This window comes from Macrobrachium nipponense, chromosome 20 (assembly GCF_015104395.2).
Source record: "Macrobrachium nipponense isolate FS-2020 chromosome 20, ASM1510439v2, whole genome shotgun sequence".
NCBI classification, from domain to species: domain Eukaryota; kingdom Metazoa; phylum Arthropoda; class Malacostraca; order Decapoda; family Palaemonidae; genus Macrobrachium; species Macrobrachium nipponense.
In genome coordinates this window covers 56,222,399-56,234,228 of record NC_061089.1, presented here as the reverse complement: position 1 = coordinate 56,234,228, position 11,830 = coordinate 56,222,399, and the positions used below count along the sequence as shown (strand labels likewise).

Sequence of the window (11,830 nt, the reverse complement as noted above, 5' to 3'; positions counted from 1 at the left end):
ACAAAAGACTGGAATCCGACCCGGTGAAGCATATGATTTTTGTAAGAAAAAGTTTTTCGGTCAGTTGCCACCAGTTGGCGTTGTTGTTTAAACCAAGTCACTCTGCTGCTATTGTTTTGAGCGAGTACATTCTTTTGCAGGAATATTTCCTGAGTTTTAGTGGCTTTCTATAGTATATTTTGATTAATTCAATCATGGGTCAAAAGACAGCCATTGCAGACAAGCAAAAGAGGAAAATGGTAAGAACCACAATTGAACTTAAAAGAGGTTATTAAAAACTATGAAAGAGGCCTTTGTGTGACTGACTTAGCATCTTATTTTTAATATTTTATTAATGTACTGTAATAATTAGGCTTGTTTTTCAAAGTTTTATTACTAGCAACAAGTTTTGTGCTTACCCAATACAGTAGTTTTTTTTTTTTAGTAGTATCATTTAAAAATAAAATATCATGTATATTAAGGGATTTAGCGCCAATGGAATATGTGTTTCGGCAATAACTTTTTATCAAAGCATCGGATAAAGGTGAAAGTTGGCAGGTATACATTTTATAATCCTACCTACTTTTTGCAATTATCAAGTTCAATAGTTCTGGTACACTTATCAGAGTAAAAATGAGTTTCCTATGCTGGAGCCATCAAAATGGCAGGTAAGGGTTTTGAACGCGATAGTGACATTAACCTAAGATGTCATGAGGCTCCACCCACAGTGAAGAGAAGTTTATATATATGGGGAAAACATCTCTTCACTGTTCCAATGGCCATGAAATAGTTTTTTTCGTAAACTTTTAAAAAATCAGTTTCTAACATTGTCCTAATTTATGGTGGTACATTTGAGCTGTCAGATGTGCTTTACTAAGCCGTTTGGCGCTTTATTACGCATCTGTGATGCAGAGCCACCCCCTTACTTATATATGATATATATCATCATAAAATATATTTATTTGCTTTAAAAAATTTTGTATTGCTCACGATGGGTAAAATGATATTTAACCATCAGTCAAACAACCATGTAATAAGTTATGGTGGAGGATATGCTATACAGATGTCATTGATGCACATCACTTTTGCAGACGGTTGTGTAGGTAAGTGCAGCTTTAACCTCATTTTCTTAAGAAATAGAAAGTTAATGAAACACATGTGGCAATGCACAGTACTTCTGAGAATTAGGACGAAGTTTGAAACACTTGGTGCTTTATTGGCATGGAAATCCACAAGCCGGTTTAAAAGTTATTTACGAAAAACAGTCATGGCCTCTGAAATGCATAGTGGGCCGTGTATGCATATCCATTCACATGTTACTGTAAGTGACTTACTGCCTACCTGGTGGATGGGCAGAGCCTCATGATGTCATGTTATGTATAAGTCACAAATGGTTTTAGAATCCTTTTCTGACTCTCAGTTTCTGCATCATCGACCTCATTTACTTTTATAATTTTCAAAACTATCAAACTTAGGTACTAAATAATAACTGCAAAAATTAGATAGGGTTATAAAATATACCCTTACCAACTTTCACCTTTAGCCGATACTTTGATAAAAAGTTATTGCCAAAAGCAGCGTTCCATCAGGTCTGAATCCCTTAGTATTACGACATTTTATTTAACTCTGAACTTAATTTGCATAATTGTAATTTAAGTAGTATATTTTTTTTGTATACAAAGTCAAGGTTAGGGTAATAATAGGTGGTCAAGAATGGATTACCTAATACACTTTCAGTCATGTATTTCTTATGGAAAAAAATTGACTCAGATCTTGACTGAATTGCATCTCGACTCATCTTCAGGAACAGATTAACATCGAGGTCCGGGGCTCTACTGTAGTTATTTTTGTATAGTAGTTTTTTACATTGAACTCAATGACTTTCTAGTATACTTGGAACCTTTTCCAGCCATAATTTAGGTCCCATTTAACATCTACTTCAGATAACTCTTTAAAACCTTATTTCTCGCACATAACATTATTCTAAACAAGAGATAGTACTACTGGTAATACACTGGTTTACACTAGCAATTTCACTAAAGTGGACAAGGAAAAATATTTTGCTAAACCAGATATTATATTCCATTTAAGGTTTTGATAAACTGGAAAAATTTCACTTGTGGGATTTGTTCATTGGAAAAAAAATCACAAGGATTTTTCATACAGAAATCTATTCCAAACACACAATTCACATTTCACAAATTGTCAAAGAAGTTTCAGAAAAGTACCACAGAAATTAATTATGATTAAAACCATATTCATGCATCAAACTCCTTCATTCTTGCAGTGCCAATTTTCAGTAAATCTGGTATACAATCATAAATAAAAGTTACACTAATGTTCAAGTGAATAATTTATGTTCAAGTGAATAATTTATATAAAGAATTTAAGTAAAACATGCACTGAAAATAAATACATTTTGCACTACACATTACCAGATGATGATGGTAACAACTTTAATCCAGTTACATTGATAAATTTCCATTGTCCTGAACTGACAATTTGACAATAATTACTTTCATAAAAATGTAACAGTTTGTTTAAAGAAGTAAGCTGCATTAGTATTCTAGTCAATACCCGAGTAGAAATAAATATATCTCTTCAAACGTTAAAAATTAAGTTTTTAAACCATAAATTTGTCCCAACATATTTGCAACAAAATTACTGTGCTGGTGCTTACCTAACAAGTTTCCAATAACTTATAGTAAGTTTTTGCTATTCCTATCTTCTGAGCAGCTAATCATGTTCTATACCTCACACTCATCCCTGCATATACAGTTTAATCATTTGAATAAAAAAGGGATTTTGACGTAGGAAAAATCTATTTCTGGGCGAGGAAGCAGTGTCGCCCAGTGAAATGTGTCCTCTTTAGCACTATTTCTAGTAAAATATTGCTATGATACCAGAGAACTGCTAAATTGGACATGTCAGAAGTCTCTGACTCGCTCACCTAAATAAAAGGTGTCGGTTCCAGATTTGCTTTTTTGCACCTTTACTATTCTTTGTTTAGTAGTCTTCAATAATTGGAGGGTTTCCAGTCATATCTGGGTCCAAATTATAATAATTATACTGGTAGTAGTACATAGTTATGCTTGACCAGTGAATTACAAAATTAGGTCATGTTGGTTATTTAACAATGCCCAATGGTCAAATGAATATGACTAGTTAAGAAATATACTGATACACAGTAATGGGATGGTTGGGTTAATCACTTCGACCATTACTAATATTTTGCATAATAAACCAGATTAGGGGTTGGCTAACACTTGGTTGTGAGAGTGCAACCTAATCATATTCATTGGGACAATTATTAAAGTTTAAGCTGTCATGGACAAAGCATTCTCCCTATTGTGTGTTCCCACAAAGGGTTCCAGAGCTTGTTTAGACTATACGTACTTGCTTCAGGGGTGAAGTGCTTTCTTAATTTTGAATGATCAGTCCTCACTTAAAAAATACTTTACTAACTATTGGCTTAAACTAACTAACGAGTTATATTCTATAAAAAAATATACCTTAAGAGTATATTTTCTTTATAAATATGGAGTAAACATTCAATGCCTAAAAATAATACATAACAAAATAGTCAGGCAAAATGCTACACCTCAAACTGCAATAAGTTCTTTGAGAAGTTGTGCAAAATAACTTAAAAAAAAAAAGTCATAAATACAGGTACAACAATAAAAAATAATACCTGTACTGACTTGTTCAGTATGGCACCTAAACCAACTTACAGAGACATTCAAATAACACACACCAATGTTCATTGACAAATTATAAATGTGCTAAATGCTTTGCATAATGCAATATTAATAGGTTACACAAAATCTAGCTTTATACAGAACTACAGTATCAATGTGACATTGGTTGACAATGACCAATTCTGATGAGATTTTTATGAATTATGAATGCAGAACTAGTTCAGACTGATTTCAGTGGTTATTACTTATCACCCAATCAAGAGGTATCCTGAATAATTCATAATGTCCATTTTTGTGCTTTGCCCAAAACTTACCACAAGCCTCATGTCTTAGCTAAACGTTTGTCAAACACATGAAAACCCCAATCTATTGCCAATTATATTAGGAAGTATAACCCTTCCCAACTTTATGCAAATCATAAAGTTCCAGCAGAACGAAACTCATAAAAATCCATCAGAAAATATAAATTTCTTACAAAATGACCAGACTGGATAATATAAAAAAAATTACTGTCATCATAAATAAGAATAAATATATCTAAAATACGCAGAGATTCCAATAATTACATGATCTAACACAATGGATATTGCAACTCGGAACAAACAAATTAGTAAGCAAGTCGGTTTCATACATGAAGCGGACCCTGCTAAACAACCTTCATCCACTTTTTCTAAGTACGTATTCAAAAGAGGGCACTGTCTGTGATGGAATGCTATGCATAGTTTTCTCACAACTCGTCTTCAAAACGGTCAAGATTGTGCAAGTGATCACCATAGTCGGTAGCCTCTGAACCTACAAAGACATCATGATGATCCAAGACTTCAAGGAATGAAAGCACACCATCTGCATCATCATCAGCTGCAGCAAATAGGTGATCCACCTCATCCTCCGCAATATCCCTGAAAGGTTTTTAAGTGTTAAAGAGGATACAGAATTTCTATAAAGATGCCAATGCATGCTATTGACTAAATTCCCGTAAAAATGGTAACAATCTAGTTCAAAACTGAGAAATTATGGCACTGTACTACAGCAGTATAGTAAAATAAAACTTGAAACATGACACTTTTCAAATTACTGAGCTGTACTAAAGTAGTATAGTAAAATATACTATGAAACAAGTAATTTCTCAAATTACTAAGGACCTAATATACATTATCATTAAATATTGCATATACGTACCTAATAGGAAAGAATACTTGATAGCATATAAAAGTAAAAGCAGAGTACGAAAGACCATTTTTGTTTCCATAAAATTATACTACAGATGCATGTAAATCATGCAGTCTCAATATTTAATTATACAATGATTATATGTACCTACTCAACTGCATTGCAGAAATGTATAAGGTTTAAGCCAATGTGAAAACATAAATTTGGCTGTTAGCTAAACCAACAATAATTTTATGGATATATATATGAGCAAAAATTATTATTCCCAATTTGGCTAAGAGACCAGTCCTAAACTTATACGTTTTTTTTTTACAATGCAATAAATAATACACTGTACTTATTGTCTATCTTCCAGGTGAAGGACTCCGTTGCAGCCCCCTTCCTGCAACAATGTCAGTAGCCAGGCAGACCGGGACCCTGTGGCAGTCCCCCATGGTGCCCTACAGAACAGTAGTCAAGACCACCTTCCTGAAGAAGAATTGAACCCCACCAGAGATAACAGCCATGATTATGACAGCAATTAAATGATGGTGAACCCAACCCGCACCAGCCCACCCTCCCAAGGGCATACTCAAAGGAGGACATCTAATCCTAATTAAATGTCCTCTAAGAGGGTGACTTAAGCGCCGCATGAAGGGCGTCATGCGGAAGCTTTTCGCTTTCAACGGAGGCAAACTGAGTGTCCTGCAACGCAGACAAGGCTATATAAACCTCACAGACTTCACACACTCCCCCGACCCAGACGCTCTGCTTAGATTAGGGTTTAATTGCCACTTCATAGCTAAGCCAAGACCCACACAAGAAGCGCCTTGAGATAGAGCTCCTGCTAGATTCCATCCAGCAGTTAGAAAGCCGCCGCACCATTCGATGCCCTCACTGAGCGGGGCACATACAGGAGCGGTATATACACCCATGAAATGAAGAAAGCAGCCAAGAAGTTGAAGGAGAAAGAGGGCGTCACCATCCAGCGGGCAGACAAAACTGCTGCCTTTGTCCTCATAGAGACTGATGAATATCACAAGAAACTTGATGATATCCTGTCTGGCTCCTACAAGTTTGAACAGCTTTCAAGCAGCCCAACTGCTGATATCAAGCGAGATGCCAACAAGATCATTAGCACTGTCAACAAATGCTGTGCATCTCCCCCCAATCCAAGGGCACTTTGGATTAGGTTACCTATATAGTAACATAAAGAATCATAAAGTGGGTAACCCCCTCCGCCCAATCATCAGCTAGATGCCTGCACCTACTTATGCCTTGGCAAAATGCCTAAATAATAATATGACCCCCTACATCCTGTGTAGCTATAGTTTACGACTGTCTGCCGAATTCCTAGAGAAGATCAAGGATTCCCCTGGCACTGGTATGGCTTCCCTTGATGTGGCATCTCTTTTCACAAATGTTCCCGTCGAAGAAACTATAGGCCTTATCCTTGACCGAACCAATAGGGATGATTCAACCCCTCCCCTCAACATCGCACGAGTCATCACTGCAAGCACTTTTGGACATCTGCACAAAGAGGGCCCCCTTCTCCACCCACCGAGGACATATGTACAGGTAGAAAGATAGTGTAGCGATGAGATCCCCTTTAGTTCTATTCGCCAATTTCTACATGGGCACCGTCGAGGAACAAGTCTTCGTCCGGATCCAGAGCCCCTGGAAATATCCCCATTATATCGATGGCATCTTCGTTCAAGCAGACATCGAGGATGAGGTTGAAGCCCTTCGTAAGCACGTTCCAGCAGTGCAGTGTGCTGAATTATACAATAGACTATAGCACTGACAACCGGCTCCCCTTTCTTGATGTACTCATCTCGAAGACAGAAGATGGCCTCAGGACTTCTGTCTTCACAAAGAAAACTAATTTAGGAATGTGCCTTAATGGTGAAAGCGAGTGCCCTGCAAGATTCAAGAGCACCACAGCCAGGGCTTACATACGACGGACCCTGTCCCACTGCTTCACCTGGCAGGACACGCATCAAGAATTAGACAGAGCTTCCCAAGTACTCGTAAACAACGGGTACTGTAATAAGCTCATTAACAATGAGATCAAGAAAGCTCTTGAGAAATGGTATAAAAAAGAAGATGCACCTGAAGAAAAAAAAGACACCATCACCATATACTACAAGGCCTTTATGCACTCAAAAGTACTGGGAGGAGAACAGCATTAAGACGATTATGATGGAAAATGTCACTACCACCGATGGAAGAAAAAGCAGAGAGCTTGTTGTATCTTACAAGAATAAAAGAGCTCAGGATTTTATAATGTGGAACCACCCCTCACCCCCGCCAGGAGACTCCCTGAAGCGTTCCAGTGTAGTATACCAATATCAATGCCCTATCCATGGATGTCCTGGAACATATATTGGCATGACTACTATGCGGCTTGCAAAGAGGATTTCATGTCACATACGAGGGCGCTATCATAAACCATGCCCTCACCTGTCACAATTACGCACCATCCCGTGACAGCATTATCAACACCACAACCATTATCAGCAGTGTCCCAGACACAAAAAGACTACGCTTGCTGAAAGCCATCCTCATCGTAGACAAGAACCCCTCTTTGAATGCTACTCAAGAGGCCTTCCTACTCCCTACTAACACACAGGGAAGCCTAACCAAGACGACATAGTATCACTAAATAATACCTCACCAGATACAACCACCAAACAAGACACCCCAGATTAAGAAACACCAGGCATAATATCATGCAACAGCAACCACCCAATGACAATTCAGCAAGTAGTGACATCATGCAACCACCTCTTCCAACCAACCAGAACCCTGCACGGAGAGGCGCCCTTCCTTTGTAACGGTCTGAAAGACTACTGCAGTGTCTGCATGGACCCACCTCTGATCTTGAGGCATCCGCCAACAGGGGATCAGCAGCTGAGCCAGATAGCCAATCATAATTTGTCGATAACTCCTGCAAGAACTTCAGTCCCACAACACCTGCCCGACAATGTCCTTCTGGGTTTAAGGATGAAATGTTGCAAGAAGAGGAGAGAAAGACAGAGAGAGAGAATGCCCCTGAACAAGATGAATCCAGAATGAGTCATTTAGTACCTTTTGCCAATTAGGCTTAGATCCAATTTGTACTGCATTTTGTACAATATATTCAATTTGACAAATACCACGGTACATAGCCCACCTAACCTGGTATAGTTTCCTCATTGATCTTCTCAGACAGACAGAAAGACAGTTGGCAAGCCACTGCCTTGGAGAGTCCTGAATGACAAGCTGCTCACTAGACAGTCTCCAAGCAGCTAGCTTCAGCACACGGAGGTTTAGATGGAAGTAATGGAAGTGTGGCTGTCTGAGAAGATCTTTCCTCTCTGGAAGGAGTACTGGATCTTCTCTCAGTATTTCCAGAAGGTCTGGGAACCAAGGCCTTTGGGGCCAGAAGGGGGCTATCAAGGTCATCTGCGTGTTGGTACTGCTCCTGAGTTTGACCAGTACTTGATATATTAGCCCTAAAGGAGGGAAAGCATACACCTGAAAATTGTCCCAGGAATGCAGCATTGCATCCGTCCTGCACGACATGGGGTCCACTACTGGGGAAAAGTATACTGGAAGGCGGAAGTTCAATCTCGTGGCAAAGAGATCCACAGTCGCGGCCACCTCCTTAGCAAATGTTGCACCTCTTCCTGCACAGAGTCCATTTCTTGTGAACGATTCAATGCATCTGCCAGGACAATTGAGTTTCCCCGACACAAATTGAGGGATAAGGGAAACCCTGCAGTCCTCGCACCAACGAAGAACTCTCTGAGCTATGTTGTTTAGAACTGCTGACTTTGTTCCTCCCTCTTTCTTTAGGTACGACACAGCTGTGACATTGTCGGAAAAGAGAGCTACAATCTTGTAGCTTACTTGTTCCGGTAAACAACTTAGTGCCTCTTCCACTGCTCTCAACTCTGGAAAATTTATGGAGTCTCAATCCAGATCCCTCCAAAGACTGCTGGCCTGAGATTCCTCCAGGGTTGCAACCCTACGCCGATCTGAGGCATCGGTACACAGATGAATGTCTGAGAGAGGGTAATCCAATCTTACGCTGCTGGTCAGGTGATGTTCTCCTGACCCCCGCCGAAGATCCTTCAGGCAAGAATTGTTTCAGACTACCACTGTGTTCTCTTTCCAAAAGTTCCAGCAATTCCTCAGACACACCTGCAGAGAACGCATCCAGAGACATGACCCTGAAACTAGAAGTGAGAGGGAGGGCATTCTTCCCAACACGCTCTTCCACACACTCACTGGTTGAGCTCTGTTCGATATGAATATCTCTAGTTGTCACAGGACTGCAAGAACCCATTCCTGTGTCGGGAAAACCTTCAAATGACGCGTCTGAATTTCCATCCCCAAATAAGTCTTCATTTGAGTTGGAATAAGAGAGCTTTTGTCGAAATTGACACATACCTAAAGTTTGACATAAGTCCAGTAAGAAATCCCTTGCCTGTATTACCTCGTCTATGGACGAGGCCTGGACCAACCAATCGTCGAGGTTTCTCCTCATCTGAAATCCCCGACAATGCATTATGTCCGAAACAGGAGAAATTACCCTCGTGAATATCTGAAGTGCTGTGGTAAGACCAAAGCAGAGGACCTTGAACTGAAATGTTCCAGTTGGACCCGAGAAACGAAGGAACCTGGAGATATGCATCCTTGAGGTCCACTGAAACCATCCAATAGTCTCTCCGAACTGACCGCAGCATTGACTGCGAGGTTTCCATGTGAAACTTCGTTGAAACTACCAGTTGGTTGAGACCCGAAAGATCTATAAAGGGTCTCCAAGACCCTCCCGCTTTCGCGGTAACGAAGATCCAGCTGTAAAATCCCAGAGAAGGAGGAGCAGGCTCTACTGCTCCCTTCAACAGGATTGGATCTCTGCCACTAACGCTATCTCTTTGATGGAAGACGTGGAATAACTGGGAAGGTAAACCAGGGAGGAAGATGAGAATGAAATGGGACCAGTGGCAATTCTACCCCTCAAAAAGTGGGGGGGCAACTCTAGGGTAAAGATAATTGTTGGGTGGGCATCATAGGAAAGGTGACTGTAAAAATAATTACAATTTTGGAAACATTTTGAAACTCTTGGAGGAATGAATTTGACTTAAATGTAAAGGTTCATATAGAATTTTGTTTGATTCCTAAGCAAAACAACTGTAAAGCATCCATCTGATATTTTACCTGACTTGCATGATATGAAAATTAAACATTCAAATCAATTCCAAACAATACGCAAACATTGAAGAATGGATAGTATGTATGAATATAATACACATTTGAACCAAATAAAGAAAGGTAGTAACTATATAAAATTAACAGATATACATAGTTTGACATTCAAAACTATATACGATCCCAACCAATATGCAAATTATTAAAGAATGTTAAGTTTGAGTAATACACATTTGCACAACTTAAAGAAAGGTATTAACTAATGAAATGAATAGACAGATATGGACCATGTCATGACCATTCTGAAAATGCTGGTTTGGCATTCAAAACTATATACAATCCCAAACAACATGCAATTATTAAAGGATGGCAAGTTTGTATTATGCACATTTGAACAGAGTAAGGAAAGGTATTAATTAATGAAATGAACAAACAGATATGAGGCTTATCATGAAAATTCTCAAAATGTTTTGACATTCAAAACTATATACAATTCAAAACAATATGCAATTATTAATGGATGGTAAGTTTTTATAATACACATTTGAACAAAAACAGGTATGGACCATGTCGGGACAATCCTAAAAATATTTAGTGCAGTTTGTTTCTACTATCATCACGTCGGTTGTCTAACTCATCTTCAAAACTATTTAAGTCAATACTCTCGGCCCGTTTACTTTCAACTGATAATAATGCAGTGTTACTTAGTCTCTCACTAGTCATTGAATTTCTAAGGAATGTTTTTACTATTTTCATTTTGGAAAAACTTCTTTCACAAGAAGCACTAGTACTAGTAAGTAACCTATATAAGCAATCAAAGGCAGATTTATGAGTGTTAGTAATATAACCAAATCATGTTGTGTGACTAATTAGTGGTTATTGTTATATTCAATAATGATTAATTTTATATATATTTCATTAAAAAAGTGGGGGGGACAAACCACGGGCATGGCCAAAATCTGGGAGGGCAGCTGGCCCCCATGCCCCCCCCCTACAATCGGCACTGAAGGGCACTCTGCTAAGGTTGTAAAACAGAACCAGATCTGAAGGAGAATACCCATCCTGCTTCAGAAACCCCATCAACCCCGACAACATCCACAGTGGGACAAAGCCTCTGACTGGCTGTGAAAAGTGTCCTCCAAAATATAACAATTTGTCGGTTTCAAATTCTATCTCCTCCCTTGATATTTAATATTAAGACCTGGGTTTACTACCATATATAGACCTGATGTAGACCTCCAATCAAATGAGGATTTTTTTTTCTCTAAAAGTAATTATTTTGCTAGATATGAATTTTTCATTATGGTAAAAAAATAAACCCTATAAATTAGGAGAAAAAAAAAATTGGAAAAAAGGGCTTCATTTGATTGTTCTATAACATCTTTCTGAGTTATATACCAAATTCCAATGTTATAGCTTTAAAACTAAGTGAGAAGACAGATTTTGAAGGTCAATAACTACAGTTTTGAGATGCGGGCGTTCAAAGTTTTTCTTCGTATTTTTATAACGACAATGTTAATAAATAATGATTATTATGAATGTATATTTCTTTTTTGTGTATTAATAAACCAAAACTATTTTATTTATCATAATTTAATCAGAAATGATGCTCCCTTTGTTCATATATTGTAGCTTGGGGCACTGCATCAGGCAAGACAGGGCACTCCTTCCTACGCAACTCTCTCTCTCTCCTTCACTAACTCAGCTTATTACGGCAAATTTTCTTCTTCTGTATGTTACCTATATGTTTTCCTAGTATTTTCCGTTTTGGCATAATGAAATTCTTGCCGAAACAAAAATAAACA

General features: G+C 38.4%; 1 protein-coding gene across 7 annotated transcripts in view; it reads right to left on the bottom strand.

The window, feature by feature from the left end:
- Positions 1–2,131: 2,131 nt before the first annotated feature.
- Positions 2,132–11,830, bottom strand: part of LOC135226162 (reticulocalbin-2-like) — a 93,704-nt gene continuing 84,005 nt past the window's right edge. For 6 of the 7 annotated variants that reach the window (XM_064265619.1, XM_064265613.1, XM_064265607.1 and 3 more), the window contains exon 7: positions 2,132–4,576. In XM_064265619.1, coding sequence (XP_064121689.1) covers positions 4,405–4,576 — 172 coding nt within the window. In that variant the 3' untranslated portion in view covers positions 2,132–4,404. The remainder of the gene's footprint in view (positions 4,577–11,830) is intronic. The other variant, XR_010317180.1, reaches the window with a different exon arrangement.